We start from the raw sequence: 22,609 nt of genomic DNA on the forward strand, positions 1-22,609 counted from the left end.
GCCACACCCTATTGCTCTCATAAATCCGTATTTCACTGAAGGTGAATCACAGCCGCATACAAATGAAAGCTTTCTGGTTCCTTAGAATGAGTTGTTACAAGTCGTTACAAATACATAAGTGGGCGACGCACCGAACCGAGGCGGCCATGTTGCATCGTGACCGTAGGTAACCACGGAAACTGAGCGGAGCTGTGGGCTCGGCCTGTTAAAACTGTCACCACTGTGTAGTGTGAGGAAGGACGGAGGCACTGGTGTTGCATTCAGGTGCAGTCAGGCAGACGGCCGTCGGCAAACCTACCGGATGTCATTTTACTCCACCAGAGAAAGACGGTAAAACAATACCACATCACCATGACAACATATTGTCACGCCTGTATTGTTTTGCCTCGTGCTGGCGGACCACTTGTTTACATAGACGCTTGTTTATCCTGTTACATGCAGCGTCTGTTGTCTGTCTGTCGTCTGCCCCATTTCACCTGAATGCAACATCAAGAATACGTTCAGATATGCAACTGCACCGCTAGATGGGGGGAATATACCTTTAAGACATGAATACACACAGGAGCAATACAACAACAAAAACAAACAGAGTACAGGGAATGATGCTTCTATATACTGTACTACATACATGCATACGTAGTCAGTCGGTGGAAGTGTTTGACGACTTTACAGGGTGGAAAAGTATGGAATTTGATTTTATACATTTCCGGGTCTGGAAAGTATGGAAAATGGAAACTATTGTATAAATATATTTATCTTAACAGTTATCTGGGTTTGGTCTCATCTGAAGTTATTTGGGTTAATTATTTTGTTTGCGCTACTGTGACGTGTAATGGTATACACATTCAGAATAATGAAAACAAATGATTAATTGCTAGATTTATTTAGATGATACACGTCTAATTACTCAAATGCCACAAATTATTTTAATTTTTTTTACCGATAAGTCTGGAAAAAGTTGTGAATTTAGAAATTTCCAATGTGTAGGAACCCTTCAGGCCTTTAGGATGAACGTTGCCAGGAGGAATATCTGAGTCTACAAAACAAATCCAGACCATCTTCAAAGTAAAACTTTACAACAAAGCCTTTGCATATGGTCATGATATAATGGAGAGTAAAACAAAAAACAAAACAATAAGACCCAAAACACGTCTCTTTATGCAGCTGTGGGTTCATTTCCATTTCACCAGCAACAACTACAGTCGAGTAAATGCAGAAGGAAACTCAGGAGAGTGTTGTTGGGTATTAGCACACAGCTCAATAATACTTTTCTCTTTTTAAGACATGTGGACACACAAAGTATGTCTGTAATCACACACTCACACACACACACTTCCCTGCACCGGTGCTGTGGTTTTGTAGCACTTGAGCCTCGACATCCCCCCCAGTTAATGCCCATTAAAACCACGGCGGGTCCTGCAGTCTGGTCCCAGCCGCCAGAGGAACGGGGCCGGAGCTCCACGGGAGAGACAGAGACAGAGACAGAGGGACTGATGGTTTATTAAAAAAAACAAAAAAGAAAGAAAGAAAGAAAGAAAGACAAGAAAAAGAAAACTGGGTTTTGCAGAAGTGGCAGCAAAAAAAAAGAAAAGAGAAGAAAGCAGGGACGACAAGATGCTTTTAAAGGAGATTGAGATAAGGGCCATTAGGTGATGTCGCCTCGCTGTCTGTGTGAAGACGCAGCAGCGCTGGCGCCTCAGCTCTGAGCTCTGAGCCGAGCTGAGCTGAGACGAGTCAAATCAAAGTCAGAGCCGACCAACGCCACCAAGCAGCAGCAGCAACGTCCTCCCTGTCCTCAGCTCCACAAGGACTCTAGACTGTTATCTCCTCCCTCTGTCTGTCTGTCAGTCTGTCTGTCTCTATCTGTCTGTCTCTATATCTGTCCGTCCGTCTGTCTGTCTGTCTGCCTGTATGTCTGTTTGTCTGTCTCTATGTCTGTCCGTCTGTCTGTCTGCCTGTCTGTCCGTCTGTCTCTATGTCTGTCTGTCTGTCTGTCTGCCTGCCTGTCTGTCTGTCTGTCTCTATGTCTGTCTGTCTGTCTGTCTGTCTGTCTGTCTCTATGTCTGTCTGTCTGTCTGTCTGTCTGTCTGTCTGTCTGTCTCTATGTCTGTCTGTCTGTCTGCCTGTCTGTCCGTCTGTCTGTCTGCCTGTCTGTCCGTCTGTCTCTATGTCTGTCTGTCTGTCTGCCTCTATTACCCCTTTCCCACTGGTCAAAAAACCCGTTTAAACCCGCTAACAATCGGTTTTTGGTGGCAGTGGGAAAGGCACCGAGCCGCGTCGACCAAACGACTCGGCAAGCGACGCGGGTTAAAATCGCCTTTAATCGGCTCTGCTCCGCTCGGCTTGCAGTGGGAACGCCAGACCCGCGTCAACCCGCTAATTTACGTGATGACGCTGAGCGTTACGTGCCGCCACGACACCGCACCAGTCGCGTCTCATATCACGTACCAAAACAAAGCTCTGCTCTCATTCGAGACTGGGATCAAAAGATCAGAGAACACTGACCAAAAACGATTGAAAAAACAAAACAAAAGAAGTGACCATCTGTTTAACTGACGTTGTGCCGCGGACGTCCGTCATAATATATAATAATATCCGCGGGGCGACTGGTTTATGCTCTGTCTGATCCCCCATTTTGGTCAATGGGAAAGGGGCCAAATGCCGATTGTTAGCGAGTCGACCCGCGTTTAAAAAACCCACGTCGACCCGCTAATTTTAGTGGGAAAACGGCTTATGTCTGTCTGTCTGCCTGTCTCTATGTCTCTCTCTCCGTCTGTCTCTATGTCTGTCTGTCTGCCTGTCTCTATGTCTCTCTGTCTCTCCGTCTGTCTCTGTGTCTGTCTCTCCGTCTGTCTCTGTGTCTCGGTATCAGATTCCTGGCTCGTCTTCCTGTCTCTCTGAGCCGAGCTGATGTTTTATTTGGGTTTTTACAGCGGAAACTTGAGGGAACTGCTGCTGCTGTCTGACTCTAAACACAAGTCCATGTTTGGACACCTCCTCCTCCTCCTCTTCCTCCTCCTCCTCTTCCTCCTCCTCCTCCTCCTCCTCCTCCTCCAGTGACTCATCACTAAACGGTCCGATATTAAAATACTGTCTCATCATCGTTACAAACCCGATAGAAAGACTCAAACTGATAATGAATCGATCCTGCTGACGAGTATCTCATCTCTCTGTGTGTGTGAGATCTTATTTCCTCTGAGCCACTGAGCTCCAGTGTTTCCAGGAACAGATCAGTGTGACTTTGTGGCATGTTCCTTCATTACCTGAACACACACACACACATATATACAGTATATACGCACACACACACACACACACACACACACACACAATGCTGTTCATGCTGCAACTGTAAATGCTCCCCAGCTCATCCAATCACCAACAGCCACATACACATTATCTGTTATTATTTCATTATTACATTTCCATTCCAGGTTTTATACTCTTTGTTTGAAGCACTCTGGGACGTTTCTTGTCTTGTTCATTGGATGTAATATTTCCAGTCTTATCTGTTCAGATTATAAGAAGATCTTTAGACATGTTTTCTGTTGATAAACCATCTAAACACTCAGTATTTTAAAATGGCGATGGTTTTAATCTGATGATGAATGTGAAATCCTCTCCTGTACGTTTCCAGGACTGTTAGTTCGTGTTGAATCCCTCGGCTCGGCTCGGTTCAGGAGAATACTCTTGTCTTTTGTTTAAAAGGATAGTTCACCCAAAATTGAAATTGCACTCATTATCTACTCCCCCTCATGTGGACTAAGGGCTGGGAGAAGTTTCAGAGTCCTCCGTGGCTTCTCTGAGTTACAGGGGGTCTCGGCGTAGCAGTGCATGTCCATATAACGGTTGCAAATGGATACCAACTGTCTTCGTAACAAAAAGACACACCAAAAAACATCCAAATACCTCCATGCTGCTCGTATGTAATGTCCCTCTTGTATTGAAGCCTCGAAATGTGGATTTGTTCCGAAAAAAATTTAATAAGTCTATATTTCAAGCTTGTTTGCAGCTTCTCTCCTCTTCCTGGTCTGTCCAAATCTCGCGAGATTTGCGCCGTCAGTGCGATTACTGACGCCGGCGCAAATCGCGCAAGATTTTCAATACAAGACGCACATTACATACGAGCAGCATGGAGGTATTTGGATGTTTTTTGGTGTGTCTTTTTGTTACAAAGACAGTTGGTATCCATTTGCAACCGTTATATGGACATGCACTGCTACGCCGAGACCCCCTGTAACTCAGAGAAGCCACGGAGGACTCTGAAACTTCTCCCAGCCCTTAGTCCACATGAGGGGGAGGAGATAATGAGTGAAATTTTAATTTTGAGTGAACTATCCCTTTAACGGAGAGGTGAATGAATGAAGTCATGTTGGTGATTGTCTTCCTCTCTGGGCAGCGCGCAGCGTCCTCGCCACGTTGTGGTGTCACCATCAGAGTGGTGGTGGTGGCGGTAGCGGCTGTGTGTGTGTGTGTGCGTAGAGGACGAGGGCAGGCGTGGCGGTGCCGGAGGTGGCAGGTGGCTTCTTGCCACCCGTCTTGGCGTGATGGTTGCTGTGATATTTTGGGACTGAATAATTCACGCCGCAACAACACGTCTCCCCTCGCCACGGCGAAATGTGGCTCCCGGCTCCATGTTTCATTAATGCCGTCGCCTCCAAACCCTTCTCCATAATTCAGCAGCACTAGAGGAGCTGCAATGTGTCGCCACACAGCTCACTGACACCGGGGACACGGGAAGGAGAGAGGGAGGGAGGGAGGGAGGGAGGGAGGGAGGCCGGATGCAGAGGAGGTGAAAGATGGGGAGATAGTAAGTGGGTGGAAGAAAAGGGAAAGTGTAAAAGTGCGAGAAAGACTACAGTTCACTGCCTCTATCTGGTTGTTTCACCACGCTGTCCCAATTGGCACAGAGATCTGGCCCACTTTACCGCGTCACCAGCAGCAGCAGCGGCAGCAGAAGCCGAGCGTTGGACCGCCGGCCGTGCCTAGAAAGGACAATAAATTATTCACACTTTGTTGTGCTGTGTGATGTGCTAAACACCGCTCGTTCACATTAATATTGCCTCATAGCTATGCCGCTGTGAGATAAAGACTTAAAGTGATGGGAAATAAATAGATTCACTTTTTAAACAAAGACAGAACCATAAAGATCCAGATCTTTCAGAGACGATGTGGGCGACGGAAAAGCTTCAAGAAAAACCAGTGTGTTCTTCAGTCTCAGACATGTTGAGATCATTGTGTTTTAACTTTCCTACAAATTATGACGATGAAGTGAGCTGTTATTTTTACTTTTTGATGTTCATAATTTATACTTTTTGCTAAAGCTTTTCTCTGTATATTGTTTACTTTGCCTCCAGTGGTGTAAAAAGCAGTGGAATGTGGTTTATTCTTGTGTTCCTTTATATAGCTTTTCTCAGGGTGTTACATCGACAGACCTTAAAGAGCCGCCATCTGCTGATTTCATATTTATTTTCCCTTTTGTTTTTAATTCATAGAGGTGTGTAGTGGTAGCTGTAGATTGACATTTTATAGCTCTGTCTGGCAGCTCAACACCAGGACTCGATCAGATGTTGTCCCTCAATTATTCATGGAGCTGCTTGTGTCTGTAAATTTTTGCGTCTGTAATTTCTTTGTTGAGTGTCTAACACTCACATGGTTGAAAGCCTTTGCTGAAGGTGCTAAAGATCCATTTGACTGCACAGTAACACGCTCCGCTACACACCTCCATCCACGCCGTTTCATTTATCACACCAGTCTGGTGAAGTATGTAGTGTGAAGCAGCGGCTGCAGGAAGAAAAGAAAAAAGAAAGCACACGAATCACTGACCACCAGAATTAATATCAATACTAAAGCACATGTAAGTTGTTATTTCAGAGTATTCATGTTGTGTTTTGTGTCCAGTGAGATTTAGATTATGCAGTTTTTCATCCAGATAACAGTGTTTCTAGAATCACAAGCACAGAAACATCAGAACTGGTGGATGTGAAGCAGCGGCCTGGTTGGATGAAGGAAGAACACGTTTATTTTTATATTGTAAAGATGGATAGTTTGAGTTTCTATGTGAAACATCTGTGATGAATGGCAGCTTTACCTGGATCTGGGAACTGAGGTCTGGAAACTCTGTAGATAATGTTTGTGTAGGTTCTCAATAGTCCTGGTCGTCCTAGTTTTTAAGTGATGAAGTGAAGATGTTTCACCTCCCATCCTAAAGTTTTCTTCAGTGCTAAAACACAGTTTGGGGAGTCCCAAGAACTGAAGAAGCTTTTCAGATGGGAGGACTTCAAGAAACTGAAATGAAGTCCAGTTGGTTCGCTTCAGCTCTTGAAGACTTTGTAGATGATGCAGTGAGACTTCCTGGAGTTGTGGCCCAGGTAGAAGGTTCTTATTTGTGTTCATGCAGCGACTCCTTGGAGAATCTGGCCTCCTGCAGGTCTGTGATGAGGACAGGGTCCATCTGAGTCCTGAGTACTCTGCAGCAGGACCTTAAAGCTTATGAGAAGATGTGATGTGGATCTGGACCTAACTGAAGCTTTGAATGTTCTCAGTCATCCAGGTCATCGTGGTCAGGTGCTATGTGCTAAAGTCAAAGGCAACTGGACTTCTTTTTTGGACTTTTTGAAGATGTTTTGGGGTTTTTTTTAGAAGCCTTTTAGATGAGCAGGCAGACATCATCAACAGCCAAAAAAAAAGTCCTTTGATTTTAGTTTTGTAATTGAACATCAGTGCTAGTCATGGATTGTCCTTAAAGGGATAATGAGGAGTTTTGGAAAGCAAAGTGTTTTCACACTACATTTCCCATTAGCCTCTGCGCGCACGGTGAAATTCTTGGACCGGCGCAAGACGGACGAAAGCAAAAACATTTGCCAAGAATGTTTTCAAATCAAGAATGAAAGTCAGAGGTTCGAAGACGGTCAGATACCGTCGTAGTTCCGACCATAAACGGCGATTCGGTGGCGTTATTCCCATGACCCGCCGAGCAGCGTCCGGGAAACCGAAAGTAGGAAATGCTGGGCGAGGTGACCACTAAAAATTTAACAAAATAACTTTAAAGATAAAACGATATATTTATTGAAAATGGACCCAGTAACAAGTGGTAACGTAGATTCTATGAGACTCTTTTATAACCAAAAAAAACCTCCTCTGGGTCTGTTTAAAGGTCCAGTGCGTAATAATTGTCAAGGTTTTTTGGCAAAATCCGAATCTACTACCCATGAATATATTTGTGTAATTGTATAATCCCTATAAAATAAAATCTGTTTTCGTAGCCTTATAATTCTTCTTTTATATCTGCATATATCAAGGGTCTTGCTTTAGAGAGCATCGCCATGTTTGTACGGCAGCGCGAACAGAAAATCCAGCCAGTCAGAGAGAACGTTTCAAGAGTTTCGCGTTCATAAATAAACCAACAAAGAAGGAGAATGTTTTGTCCTCGGAGGCCACCATCACTTTGCCAACGGGAGGGGGGAGCAAACTAGAATCTGAACGCTGGTTTTACCTCCATTTTACACACTGGACCTTTAATGAAGGTACACTTTGTCCCAGAGCACCTGAAGTCAGTAACAACGTCATCAACACTTGAAGGAGACATACTGTACCTTCCACTGGTGGTGATTTCAGGTGAGATGGACGTTTCTGTACAAACCTCAGCTGGGAACGTTTCTCATTCTCCACTTCCAGTCTGTGCAGCCCAGGCAGAGCCTAGATATACTGATATCCAGAGCAGATATCATGTTTACATCGTATGTTGGCAGACTGCTGCGCCCTGAGGATGACTATGGTCTTTTGAATGAGCCGTTAGTCATCATACATTATATACATTATGACAGTTATGACATCTCTGGCATCAGGATAATATTCCACCCTGTGGTCGTTAATGAACCCAGACTCCTACTTATTCAGTCTTAACTCGATTTACCTCGGCTTTCAAAGGCATTTTCTCTTATTTTATAAATAAATATACATGTAGTAATGTTTTCTGCCAATGATTATCAGCATTAGATACCTTTAGTACTGTCAATTAAGCTTCTTCAGAGAAACGTTTTGTTGCAGGACTCAGCCTTGGCTCTGTCTTTACTGGCTGTGTTGCCTTGGTTTTTATCAGCGAGAGCCTTTTTCCTCCGTGCTCTTCTCCTGGTGGACTCAGCTCCTTTCCAAGTGCAGCCTGGCAGATAATGGCTGTTTTGTTTAGTGGTAGATCTGCCTTAAGTACATAACATGAATTATTCATCTCCTGCTCAAGATTGCACTGAAAAGCAATTGCAGGACAAACAGTTTGCTGAATTCAAGGGGGTCCTTGTCGATGTAACGCTGCATATTTAGTGAATGTGCAATGTTTTATTGATGCAAACGTTCCTGGCCTCACTTGCTTTAGGAGGCACCAACCTGATTAAAACCATTCCCATGCTTCATTTCCCCACCATGATGCCATCACACTGGCATGCAAGAAACTGTCAACGCTCACTAACCGTCTCGTTTCCTTCTGCGGTTTCTTCTGCGCTGCACACAAGCCACAGAATACATTTCTGTTGAGTGGTGTTTGAAGGAACACTCGAGCCCCTCGCTGTTCGTGCAGGTAAACACTCGCTTCACAAGATAACACCTAAGAGCCCCAACTTTCCTTCATTTGACGACCACATCTGTATCTGGCCTGGGCTTTACAGCTTGACACTATTACCCTGTTGAGAAGTTTTCTGTTGACTACAAGAAGAACTTCTACTTGACCCTTCTAACACATTTCCAAGCCAGTGAAGCTGCTCTTTGATTTCGAGGCCATGCTTATTCAAGGATATAATCTGCACGGCACAGACATGAGTGGGGCTATGTTAGAATGAGGGCTTTTAGATCAATGTGCCTCCCCTGAGAGCCGCTGACTTTTTGTACTAACAATAGCACAGCAACAGTGATTTTTATTACAGTGGGGGTTTAAGCACATCAGCTTTCTAAGTGCAAGTAAAGAAAGGAAATCTGTGCTGTTTGAGGACACAGGAGCAAACATGGTCGCCTCTAAAGGCTTCCTGCAAGCTTTTTGTTTCAGACTTGTAAAGTGTCTGTTACATGGTACAGTGCCGCGCCTTACAGTTACATACTACATGACCTACAGTATTAGGGCCGTTGGTATTTTCACCGTTGAATGGTTGTAGATCTTTCAGGTTCTACACCTCAGCACATTTAATTTTGATCTAAAGCGATGGATGCTACAGTATGGCACCGAGTCCCAGCTTTAATTTGAGCAGTGGTAGGTAGCACATACCAGCCAAGATTGAGACGCTCAGGAGCAGCTCTGCTTGAAGTCTCTGACCCGTAGCAAATGCTTTGTATCTTCCCTGCCGACGCTCTGCCAGGTCCTTCCCTGCAGGCACTCTTAGTTTCTTGCGTGTTGTGGCCTCTTTCTTTCTTCCTTCCTTCACTTCCGTCTTCAGCGTTTGGCATGCAGCTCAATTGGGTTGAGATCAGGTGACTGACTCAGCCAGTCAGGAACATCGCACCTCTTCACCCTGAAAAAGCTCTTTGGCGGCGTTGGCCGAATGTTTAAGGGTCGATGTCCCATTGAACGATGAAATGTCGCCCAATGAGGTTTGATGGTTCGATGCATTTGGTTAAATGCGAGAGCAGTTTTTTGTTTTTTGTAGATGTCCAAGTTCATCATCAGGAAATGAAATCGTCATTAAATGCCAGTTGAATCCGATGTCCGATATTAGAATTTTTGCCGATATCCGCTATGCTAAAACTGTCCAACACTTGATTTCCGATTCAGATAACAACTGCTACCCATATGCAGGCTTTATTTTCCCTCTAAACTAATTAATAACGTATCTCCTGTTGGGAATTAGCAGATTATGCCTACTTTTATTGTGATGTCCCGTTGCATGCATTACACAAACTAACATTGTTTGTTTACACACATAATCCAGGCATTATGTTGGGTCTTCATTGTCGACAGAAAAAAACATAACAATGTGGACAGATATTACATTTTAATGCAATATTATCGGACATCCCTAGTTGAAACCACAACAGAACCAGCGCCATGTTTGTCACATGAGTTGGTGGTGTCCAGTCATCATGAACTGAGACCTGCCTTTCACTCAAATTCAGAAATATCAAACTCAAAGTTGCAACATTTACCAGAGATATGTTTCTGGATAAAACTGTGAACTTTGGTACTGGATGAACCTATTTGCTCCAAACGTCCTGGCAATCCGTCCAGCAGCTGTTGAGACCTTTCACTTGAAAATGTGGACGATATCAGGACAAAGTCATCCATCAGTCTACCTCTTCAACAGAAGTTTCAAAAGCAGGGAACCCCCAGTATTAACAACATGACACCTCTTGTGATCAGATGCTGGACAAGCTGCGGGATCGATGGGTCAACACTGGTCTCTGGGAGAAGCTGGAGCAGCAGAAGACTGTGATCACCGAGCCCCGCGGAGGTGGAAAGGGCGATTTTGACGAACTGCTTCAGACCTACTACGATGCCATCAAATACAGTGACGGAAGAGGTGAGACTAAGAAAACAACATCACTGATGTTGTTGGACCAGTGCTCTCAGATGAAACATGAGTTCTGCTTCTGAGTTTACTTGTCTTTTAAAGTGTTGTGATTCTCTTATTGCAGACGGAGCGCTGCTCATAGCTGTATGCAGAGGTAAAGTGAGTGAAGGACTGGACTTCACCGATGACAACGCCAGGGCCGTGGTCACCATCGGGATTCCCTTCCCAAACATCAAAGACCTTCAGGTAAGTGCAACAAACAATCGGCTTCGAGGCCGTGGTGCGTTCGTTTCTGAGCTGCAACGAAACGCTTTGATTTGCCAGAAAAAGTCGATAATTACTTTTGTAGATTTATAGACTTGGCGATGCTTCTCCGTACACTGCCACCTATCTGCCATCCAATAACCTGAATGTGAGGTGTTTTTAATAGAAGTAACAAGTAACAATAGAAGTAACAACTGACTTTCTGCTTGTGAGGTGTTTAAGGAACATAGATAAATTGCAGCCTCTATTGATTCTCTGTATTTAATGGTCATTAAATTGTATCTACAACCAATTGCCTGCATGAGACGTTCAGGTAACTTCTAATAGTACTACTCCTAATAGTTTGAACACTGTTAAATTAAACTAAACTACTACTCGTGGCTTGAATGTGAGGTGTTTAAATAGTTAAACCGCACTTTACATTGAATTGTAGTGACGCCCAATAGGCCACATGAGACGTTCAGGGAACTGTATCCACTCTAGGGAACTCCTAACTGTATATACATTGACTAAATGCTGTGCCGCCCCACCACCACATGTATGTTCAAGCCCTATTTATACCATTTGCAATACTCTGGCCATGTAAGACATGTTTATTTCATAAATGTTGAAATCAGAAACAGAACTTCTTAAAAAAAAAGTAAATATTGTGGCCAGAGAAGTCGTAAAGGAAAGAGACCTCAAGGACAAATAATATTCGGTGTATCCACTAGTGGAACTAAATACTTAAGGTTATCTCCACCTCTGTTTCTGTTGGTCATAAAACATCTGTAATCTGTAATAAAACATAGAAACGTAGGTAAAGACATGACATCATGTCCCTGTGAGCAGATAAACAGCTTGGTCATTTCATGACTGTAGGACCTCATAGTGTCTCCTTCCAGCACTTCATCGATTTTCACCAAGTTCTAACATTTTGGATACGGTACAAGACAAATAATGTAACTCACAGATATGGACACGCACACACACACACACAAACACACAAACCAAATAAGAGCATCCCTTTTTGGTGATCCGTGAAAAAAAATCCCAAAGCGATGTTGCTGCGTCTGCTCCGTCCTTAGCAGATAAAGTTGACCTTTAAGTTTGAGTCTTCCCCCCTCCGCCTCTCACCTCTCCTCCCCTTTACTCCTCCACATCCTCCTGTCAGAGCACGACGAAGCTTTCACTAACCTGTTCTGTCAGTGTCAGTGTAGCCAAAGCTGTCAGCTTCACCTCTGTCAGCTTTCAGGGCATCGCTGCTTCTGGTTTTTTTTACCCGGTTTATTTTTTAAATTTTTTTTCCAGTTTGTGTGATTGAGCGCTGCTGTGTAGATGCAGGTTGGTACGAGGTCTTAAAGGGACATTGTGTAACTTCTCCTGTTATCTATTCAGGAAAATCGATTATTTGGTTCTTCAGTCTGTTTTTCATTAATCAGTAATCCCCCCATCAACAAAGTGAAGTGTTCCTTTCAGCTCTGAATGAGCCGTTCATATCATTCATATCTCCATGGAGCGGGTAAGCTCGGTGCTGGCTGCCATGTGGTGTCTCCATGTTTTTACGTTCAGTGGCAGCGTGACGGTAGGAAACCACGGAAACTCAGCGGAGACACCGGAGCTGTCGGCTTAGGTGGAGGTGGCGTCTGTGAAAAGTCACCGCGGTAACGCAGTGAGGAGGAATGGAGCGTTACACTGATGCTGCATTCACCTGCAGTCGGACGGACGGCCATCGGTAACGAACCAGATGTCATTTTAGTCACAGAAGTCGAGAGAAAACCGGTAAAACAATACCACATCGCCATGACAACATATTGTCACGTGTGTTGTTTTGCCTTGTGCTGACGGACCACTTGTTTACATAGAGGCTTGTTTATGCCGTTACGTGCATCGTCTGCCCAATTTCTGCCCAATTTCACGTGAATGCAGCGTGAAAAATACGACTGAGTTGCTTGCGATATACAACCGCACCGCTAGATGGGAGGAATTCCTACACAATGTACCTTTAAAGCTGGCTGCAGAGAAAAGTTCCTACCATGTATGGATGGACCATGAGAGACAAAGGAGCCTCACTCTTTTATTAAAAGCCAATAAACAGCGTCATGAAAGTGATGCTGCGGTGTAACCCCGCTGCACGAGGCTCGTTAAAGCTGCAGATGAGCAGGACGGAGGAATGTGGAGGCCAGAGCTCGTTAAGGCCGAGCTGGAGCTGACGGAGCATGAAGACGCACACGTGTGTTTGTCTGAGACGTCTGCTGCCACATCGCGTCAACGGCCGTCTCTGCTGTAGGACCAGGTGGGTGGTGATGGCGGAGGTGCTGATGCCTCCATGACACGTTCACTTTAATGTGCCCAAAGCAAAATCTGCCCCACTGGAGGAAAAATAACATCAATATTAACCCTGGATACCCTGAGTCACTTTCATCTGCACCACATTGACTGATTCTTCTAAAGAAAGAAAGAAGGAAGCATCAGCACATTTCTGTCTGATGTTCAGTAATAAGTGAGGCATCATAACATTTCATACCAAGGGGCAACTCAATGTGCTTTACATAAAGACAAAACATTTAACAGAAAGAACTAGAAACGGAGAAAGAACAGCATAAAACAGCATAAAAACATACAAATTACATTTTTTTAACATCTAAATAACCAAGAATAGTAAATATTGTAAACATTAAACATACTGTTAAAAGAAAAGCCAATGTAAAGACTTAAGAATGAAGTAAATTAATCTCCTTATACTGTGAAAATGAAAAAATAATAATAACAGTTGATCACTTTTAGGAATTACAATAAAACCCTTGATATTTTAGCACAACAGCAAAACAAATACACTCCTCACGTCAGTGCTTCTTCACAAACTCCGCCCCGCCAGGACAACAACACAATGGCAGAAACCAGAGATCAAGATGCAACATTTCACATTTAAATGTATAAAAAACATTTTTAGGTTTTTATTTTGCAACTAGATTTAAGATTTAGAGTCAAAATTGAATTTTTATCCAGTTTTATGATGTAGTTTTACCATTTCAGTCGTCATTTCAGAATTGTCTTTAGCTATCGGAGAAACATTAACATCAGCAGTGTCGAAGAAAGACAGGATTTTAGTGTCAGCTGGTGTGTTGTGTTGTGTAGAGGAGACGTCTGTGTATAATTCATCCAGAGGTTAAAACATCTTAAACATCTGGATCTTCAGTTAAAAGAAGGACGAGCTGACGTTAGCGTTAGTTTGTAGCTTCTGTGGTCAGGGGTGGACTGGGACAAAAATTTGGCCCTGGACTTTTTGGTCCAGACCGGCCCACTATCTGCACGCAGATATTTTGCCAACTAGCACTGTTGATGTACATACAAACACACAAGCTCTTAATAACACCACTACTAAACGATATACAATATACAACAAAGTAGAGGAATAGTGTGGAATAAGTTAAGTTTGGACAAGATTACATGCACATAATGGGTCTGCATGCAATCAGAACTTTGGCTAGTTGGCTAAAGTATGGAAAACAATAGTACAATGATCCTAAAAATGGACAAACACTAATTTTATCTTAGAAAGACAGTACAGCTCAACATAATGTATAGACAATGAAGCATGACAAGAAATACTTGTAATTTGTGTACTGCATCATGAGTAATATGTATGTAGAATGATGTTTTACTGTAACAGTAGTTAATAAGTGTTTTATTAATTTTAACTGTATAATGTTAAACTGTTGAAAGGACAATAAACCATAAACACTGACTGAAAAAAATTTGGAAAGAATACATTTTTGTTAAGTTGTTAGCTCAATGTCCTTCATGACCAAATTTGAGTGAGGGCACTTTAATAAAAGCAACTAATCAATTAATCAGGATAGTATATGAATATAGTTATTGTTTTCCAATACTAAATCTGTTTTCCAACTAGATTTAGCTGTAACACACCACACCATCAGAGTTATTAGCTATAGCTATTTATTATGTCAAGTAACGTTCATAGCAACCGTTCTGGGCCATTTACATTATTTTAATGAATGTTTACAACACCATTCTGGAAAGCACAAACCTGCTAAACACGGTATCACTACCTCCTTCACATGGTGGAGAGTCTTCCTCAACACTTATTTTTTTCAGCCTCCTGCACCATAAGGGCACTGGTAATGGGAGCCTCACTCCCTTCAGACTCACGTGAAGGACCTGCTGCTGCAGCTGCATCGGTGCTTCTAGCTCCAGCCAGGCCACGCGGCCCCTGCAGCAAACATCTGCGTAATTGTTGTACTTTCAGCAGTCTGTGCTGCTAGAGCTTTTCTTTCTCTGTTACTTTCCTCCATTTTTCCGCGCCGCCTTTGCGTTTTTTTAAACTTTTCTTTTCCGTTTTCGTGCGCTGGTGTTTTTGTTTTTTTCTCTCTCTCGCTCTCTCTCTCATCATGACTCCTCATCATTAAAAGTGATTGGACGAGGGGGGGGGGTCTAGAACATGTGTGGGTGGGACTCCCGGGCCTCTGTAGCCTCTCATAGGGCCATTGGGCCAGGTAGACAAGTCACTAGGCCAATCGTCACCTCTCTGCTGTGTCTGCAGCTGAGCACTGTGGGCCGAGCCGATGCATGTCTCTCTCCCTGGGCCGGGAGAGTTACAACAGGCAAGGCATGGCGAAAAAAAAAGTTAAATAAATTAATAAATAAAAAACGGCCGCCTATCGGCCCATTAGTGACCGGCCCACCGGGAAAACTCCCGGTACTCCCTATGGCCAATCCACCCCTGTCTGTGGTTGTTACAGTGAAGCTGATTCATTCAGTGTTTCAGTCCCACTTTGCCTGTGGTTGGTTTGACACCTGTAACATCTGAGATTCAAGTCTCTGTTTCCTTAATTTCCCCTTCATCCTCAGCTTTTCTCGTTTCCTCCTGTTCCTCCTGTCCAGTTGTGTCCTCTTCCTCCTCCTTATCTCGTCTTTCAGTGTCTGAGGCATCTCTCGACCCCAGAGAAGCCCCGAGGGCCTGTGCAGTTCTCTGAGCTAACCCCATTACACCACACAGAGAGTGGGGACACTGATACTAATGACTGTCAGAGCTCGTAGCCGGTCAGAGCAGCACAGATGCTGCTGCAGCACTCTGTCGCTGAGACATCGGACTCTTCAAGGACGCGCGCACACACAAACACACACACACAGAAGCACACACTCAGACACTGGCTCATGTGTCAGAATTCCCTCCTTTAGGTTTGATTATAGTTTTTCATGATGTGCAGCTTCTGAACAAAAGTTCTTACACAGATCTGTTTTCCTAGAGTTCCTGTACACCACAGTGAATCTCCACTCGTGCATCTTGCCTTTGTATCATTATGGAACGGGCTTGTTGCCATCCTTATTTTCTAAAGCCGCCGTTATTGCAGTCAACATCGCATTTTTGTGTCATTCATATAAATGTGATATCTTAGCCACGCTTTGAGGGAGCTTCACTTTCTTATTTGGTTCTAGTTTGGATGAAGTGATGAGAATATGGAGGTTTAACTTTTGTTCAAGGTCACTGTGACCTCACCAAACATGTTTTTTGGACATACATCGCACATACTGTATATTTGGTAATTATTGCTTACAATGAATATATTTGTCACACGCTACTATATCACATATACTTTTTTCCTGTTGAATACAATAGAAAGCTTTTACTGTCATTTTACAAGATTAGAGTGCTTTTCCTGATCAATAAAGAATAAGAACAATCAATAAACGTCAATATACATTTATACGATTAATTGAATTCACACATTGCACATTGTAAAGGAATAAAAATAGGCAGTTTGAGTCGTTTTAGTGCTTTTTAGTCTATTTGCATACATTTTAGGCATTACAGATCAGTTGATGTTATAAATAAAATGATTCTAAAGTTGATATTAATATAAAGCTATATAAGCTAGATAGAAACAGGTAGCCCTGCATTAGAGTTTCTAACACCAGTCGATGTGCAGCTTCTAGTTTTAACGCAGCTTTTATTTCTCTTTTAACACATTTTCACCTACATTAAAGCTTCGTGTTAACACTTTAACATATTTACACCACATGTCTGTTGCTAATGGTTACCTAACCGGTCCCTCATGTGTGTGTGTCGTGTTGTAGCGTTCTCTCTCCCATGCACCGGCGCCGATGTGTTCAGCCCAGTTCTCCTAACACAGCACACATGGACGTGGACACGCCACCTCAGTGACTGTGTGCCACACTCCCATGGCAGCGCCCCACTGTGAGGATCGGAGGTGTAAACCCAGCTCCTCTTGATTTAAACTACCACTGCACTCTGGATACCTGCACGGCCCGCATTCCCAGACACGCATAACTCTTAAACGCCACAGCCTAAGCACATAGCACGGCACATTTTACTGGCCTGTTGTGTTATTGTGGCCGAGATCAAAGTTTGAACTTGAAAAGTCCTCCGCGGTGAAAGCCCTGCAAAAGGTGGGTATTACATTTACGTCGAGGTTTTTTCCAATGGCATGTTTTACAGTGAGCGGTCGTGCCCTGCGTGAGCGAGTCCTACGATAAGTGGCTTTAACTGGCAATAAAAAGACACTTACAACTGATAAGGCATCTCTGGGAGTTTAATGAAGGGCTCAGCCTGCCTCATGCTGCTGCCCTTTATGACACACGACCAGGAGAGCACTTTGATTCCCAGCTCCGTCGGCATGTGAAGGGGATTTTGGAGGAATGCTGAAGAGTTCATGGAGATCGTCAAGACGACGGGATGATGGATGCTGCTTCAGGCACTTGAGACACTGACTGTACATATCATCAACCACTGGAGGAATGTTACAGCAGCTGATCACTGCGTGGCTCGTCTCCATCAGAAAAAACATCCTTCTTTGTTCCACCCTTTATTTACAGTGTCGTGCAAAGGTTTGTTTGTTTGGGACAATTAGATTTTCAGTGGCTCCAGTAGAAAACCTTTGAGATGTAGTGGAACAAGAAGTTGGCAGTGTGACATGACCCCTTTCCCACTAGCCAAAAAAACCTGTTTAAGCCCCCAAACAATGGGCTTCTGCAGTGGGAAAGTGTCACTGACCCGCGTCAAACGACTCTGCAATCGACAATTTAATCTGCTCGGCTTCGATCAGCTTGCAGTGGGAACGTTATAACCAGGTCAACCCGCTAATTTACACAATGATGTATCGCGACTCTTTTCCAATTCAGCTACAAATTCCATTCGCCTGCTTCCATCAGCGCTCGCATGCGCTGCGTTACAATCATTTTGAGGAGGGACAACAGTGCAAAACAGGAATAGACACATTTTCTTCCCTGGTTCCTGTCACATGCACAGGACTTGCTGTGGTAGGTGTAAATGGCCACGTTTTTGCAGAGGTTTGACCAGTGAGAAAGAAGTCATATGCCGATTGTGAGTGGGTTGACCCGCTTTCAAAGAACCTCTGTCGACCTGCTGACTCCAGTGGGAAAGCAGCAATGAAGACCTGAGGCTGACCACTGACTACCCTAAGCCTGAAGACTGAAAACTGAAGCCTGAGGCTGCATTTATGCTTCTGCAATAATTCCACTCTGTCGCCACGCCACTTCCAAAGTTCTGCATCGAGCAAACGCGATGCTGTACAATTCACCACTGGACCAGTCACATCCCTTACAGTGTTCATCGCCTCGACACGTAGTTAGAATTTTTGGTAGGTGCACGTCAAGGGTTCACGGCGCCGAAGAGGGGTCTTGAATGCACGGCGTCAACTTGACGCAGAAGCATGAATCAGGCTGAAGAAGGTCTGGATCCAAACCTCCATCAGGTCCAACATGATCAACAGTCTCCTCAGGGTCTGCAGCTCCATTTGAACCAGTTTTCTGTTCATCAGCATCTAGATCAGGTAGGTCCAAGCAGCAGCACACCAGAACTGACCTCAGTCTTCAGACAGCTGACTGGTCAAACTGTGTGTTTGCACCTGATTGGTTGGAACAAAAACCTGCAGCCACACGGCCCTTTGTGGTCAGGCAGTTTGGACCGGCCTGATCTCAAACTTGTGTTAATCCACCGCCCTCACATTCATGTAGTCTAACAGCTTGACTCTTCTCTGTGTTGGGTTGGTACAAGTCCTTCGATATTTATTAAACAACTGGAAACAGCTGCACCGACTGGCAGCAAAGAGTAAAAACAACTGGAAGTAACTCATTTGCATAATTCACACTGGAATCATGTTCATTACATCCACAATGGACAATTTATAATGACTATTCTCATCATTACGTCAATCAAAACATAAAGGTCATCAGGAAATATCAAAACCCTGAAAGTCTCTGACTGAACACTAATGAATATGTAAATAATGTGAAACCACACAAACACGGTTGTGAGTGTAGCCTCCATCTAAGCTAATCCACATTGGAAAGGAGTGTGATAGTCTGATGCCCTTGTGAGTGTGTATGTACGGTGTGTACACACACACAGACACACACACAGTGTCTTGAAGACGAGCCACTCAGCTGTCACCTCAGCCCCATGTGGCAGATGAGGCGCTCAGCAATCTCAGTGACAGACACAAGATGTCCCGGACTGCCAGGGGCGTGCACACTGACACTGATGCACACACACACACACACACACACACGGCCTGCGTAAAATGTAGCTCAAACAGATTCGCTCAGCTGCGAATCATGCCTACTGGTCAAATCTATGTTTTTAGGGATGAACAGGTAGCAGTGGAGGCCGAGGCCAAAGCAGGCGACTGATCTCTTGACATTTTAACTAATCCCTTCTAGCTGCTGGTTTCTTGCACATTTGGGAGATTCGCTAGCAGCCAGAATTGGCTTTTTCACATATGCAACCTGTCATGTTAGATTGGGACGGTGACATGGCGCGGGCCGGGGACGTGATGGCTCAAACGCTGAAATGGACTGTGATTGCATTCGGATGACACGGCTGACTCGGGGCTACTGGCCTTTCTGCTCCCGCTGTGGGTCTAGAAGTGGATTCTTTAACTGCTGCGGTGTCTCATGCTTTGGCAAACATCTCGCCACCGATCCAGCCACGTTTCCCCGGAGCCGCTGTGACACGGCCGCGTGAGCCATGAGTTTAAGCCTCCTGACAAGCCCACGCTCACGTTACGTTACGCTGCTGTAGCACCGTTCCCGGGTCAGTCGTTGGGGGGGTTTTATAGGTGTGATTAGTCATAGTCCAAGTTTTTTTTGATGGGGGCGACATTTAGGTTTTCCTGTGACTCTTGCTTGTTTGTTTACGCGAACGGAGGCCCGGGCGGCGACGAGTGGCGGTGGCGGCTTTGCGTGCTGCGCGTAAAGGGAACAGGCTGTACCTGCCACGGCCCCCCCTCCGTGTTCGGTGGCTCAGGGCAAACACACGGTACCTGTCAGAAGCAGTTAGAGCGGCGTCCTGCAGCCTGCTCTGCATGGCAGCCCGTCAGACGCCAGCTGAACTTTTCACTTGTCAATCCTGAAAGGTTAGCGCTAAAAAATCAGCAATGACAGATGCAAATGGATGGATGCTTTCCTGGCATTTTTGTGCAGGGATGGCTCATGTCGCAGAGACCACCTGGTCTGGTCTGGTCTAGTCTGGTTTAGCCCCCACCACCTCCTCTGTCGGGCCCCCTCTCTTTAGCCCCTTTGTTCACCTTTCAGAACACATCTAGGTAATACCTTAGCACTTCGGGCCCTCAGTCGTATTTGTTTGGGGTCTGGTTTTTGCCCTACATCGCCTCACCCGCTCCGTGTGCCCCCTTCACATCCCATATTAATCCAATTAGTTTCCCATGCACGAAAACACACCACCGCCTCTCGTGCACATTCATGCCACGCAGAGATGGCAGAGCAGCAGCAGCAGAAACTGTTTCTGGACATGTGATTCAGATCAGTCGGTCGGTCGTCGGCAGCAGACAAACACTCTGATGAAGCATCGGTGGAGAAAACATCCATATTTTCTTTCACTTCCTTTCCTCGTCACTGATTGGCTCTTTCACCTTTAGTTCTTATCATTTCTCTGAGACTTTTCTCCGTCCTTCTTTCTTTAAAGAGACCCAGAGGAGTTTGCTTTTGGTTCTAAAAGAGTCTCATATTAATGTGGATGAATCTACGTTACCCACTTGTTAATGGGTCCATTTTCGATAAATATATCATTTTGTCTTTGTAGTTATTTTGATATTATTATTTAGTGGTCGGCTCGCCCAGCATTTCCTGGTTTTGGTTTCCCGGACGCTGCCCAGTGGGTCATGGGAATAACGCCGCGGGATCGCTAGTTGGCATCGTTTATGGTCGGAACTACGATGGTATCTGATCGTCTTCCAACCTCCGGCTTTCATTCTTGATCAATGAAAACATTCTTGACAAATGTTTTCGCTTTTGTCTGTCTTGTGCCGGTCCAAGAATTTCACCGTGTGCACAGAGGCTCATGGGAAATGTAGTGAAAACACTTTGCTTTCCAAAACTCCTCGTAGTCACTGTAAGACGTGGATAATGAGTCCACTTTGACTTGTTGTGGTACATTTTTCATCTTTGATCTTTGCGTCCTTTCAGAAACTCTTCCCTCTTTCATATCTGAAGCACCTGAGGATTAAAGAGGAACTCAGCTCCATGTGTCCCTCAGCTTCAGCTCCAGAGTCCTAGTGATGGTTAAACCAATGACTTGTAACTAGTTCCAGGGAGAATGGAGCGTCTCTTGGCTGAAAACAACACGTAACGCGCCCCGTAACCCGTAACCTCTTGTTGATGACAGATAAGACTACACAGATATACACATGGTAACATGGTAGATGATAAATAACGTTATCCACCGCTCCATGGATTGATTTCTCACCGGCTTCTTCGTTAGAGACAAATGCACACAGGAGTCGAAAACGTCTTTTTATGTAGCATGAATTCACTCAAACCTGCAAACGGAGCTCACAGGTCACTTTTCTGAATATCTCGCTGACATGATGACGTCTGTGTGGACTCGGACCAATGAGATGAAGTGAAAGTTGAGCTTTTTAGGTGTCAGGACATGATTTGTTTAGAAAAACCCAGATTTTCTTTTCTTTCTATTGATCCAAACCTTTATAATCACCTCATATTTGTGTGTTTTACTTTTTGAGAATCGTACAGAAAAGGGTAGAAATAACTGAAGAGGAAATTTTAACCGTTCCTCTCTTTGTTTTAACCATTTCAGTCCTGAACCAAAGAGTTGAATAGAAAAGGAAACAGATGGATGGATGTGTGTTTCTTTATCCTCTGGGGAAAACATATTTGCACAGCAGCTCATTAGTAACAAATAGAATAGAAATCAGTAATTAATAAATAAACAATAATAATTCAGTAAGTCCAGCCACTTGAGAACAGTTTAACATTTCTGTTCATCATCAAATATTTTATTTTAATCCAATTTGATTTAACTGTATATGAGTGTAAATTAAATACCTTTGTGTTTTAGACCTGCAGACAGGTGAGAGAAGCCGTTTGATGAATTTAGCCTCGATATCTTTGACAGAATAATTCAAAACTAATCAGATAATATCAGCATTCATCAATCATATATCCATAGTGCGAGTTCTTAGATGTGAAATATCTGAAAGAATATTTCTAATTTAATTTAGTTAATGTCGCTGGTCAGTGTTTAACCTCTGACCTCTGCTCTGTGTTTCCAGGTGGAGCTGAAGATGAAGTACAACGACCAGCACTGTCGGTCCAGAGGGCTGCTGCCGGGCCACCGCTGGTACGAGATCCAGGCCTACCGGGCGCTGAACCAGGCGCTGGGGAGGTGAGGCGTCGTCTCCGCAGCGTTCACTCTGTTCTCTCACTTCACTTCAGCTTTTAGAGTTTTAACCAGAACAAAGAGATCACATCACCCCAGTTCTAAAGACCTTACAGTGGCTCCCAGTCAGCTACAGAATAGATTTTAAAGTTCTGCTACTGGTTTACAAATCAAT

General features: G+C 44.2%; 1 protein-coding gene across 1 annotated transcript in view; it reads left to right on the forward strand.

The window, feature by feature from the left end:
- The window catches only part of brip1 (BRCA1 interacting helicase 1), a 61,742-nt gene that overhangs the window by 33,487 nt on the left and 5,646 nt on the right, over positions 1-22,609 (forward strand). Inside the window, exons 14-16 of the mRNA XM_085796614.1 lie at positions 10,340-10,499; positions 10,615-10,736; positions 22,328-22,440. Of these exons, the coding sequence (XP_085652740.1) occupies positions 10,340-10,499; positions 10,615-10,736; positions 22,328-22,440 (395 nt within the window). The remainder of the gene's footprint in view (positions 1-10,339; positions 10,500-10,614; positions 10,737-22,327; positions 22,441-22,609) is intronic.

Source organism: Trachurus japonicus, chromosome 13 (genome assembly GCF_045865225.1).
Source record: "Trachurus japonicus isolate A0001 chromosome 13, Traja_1.0".
Classification (NCBI taxonomy): domain Eukaryota; kingdom Metazoa; phylum Chordata; class Actinopteri; order Carangiformes; family Carangidae; genus Trachurus; species Trachurus japonicus.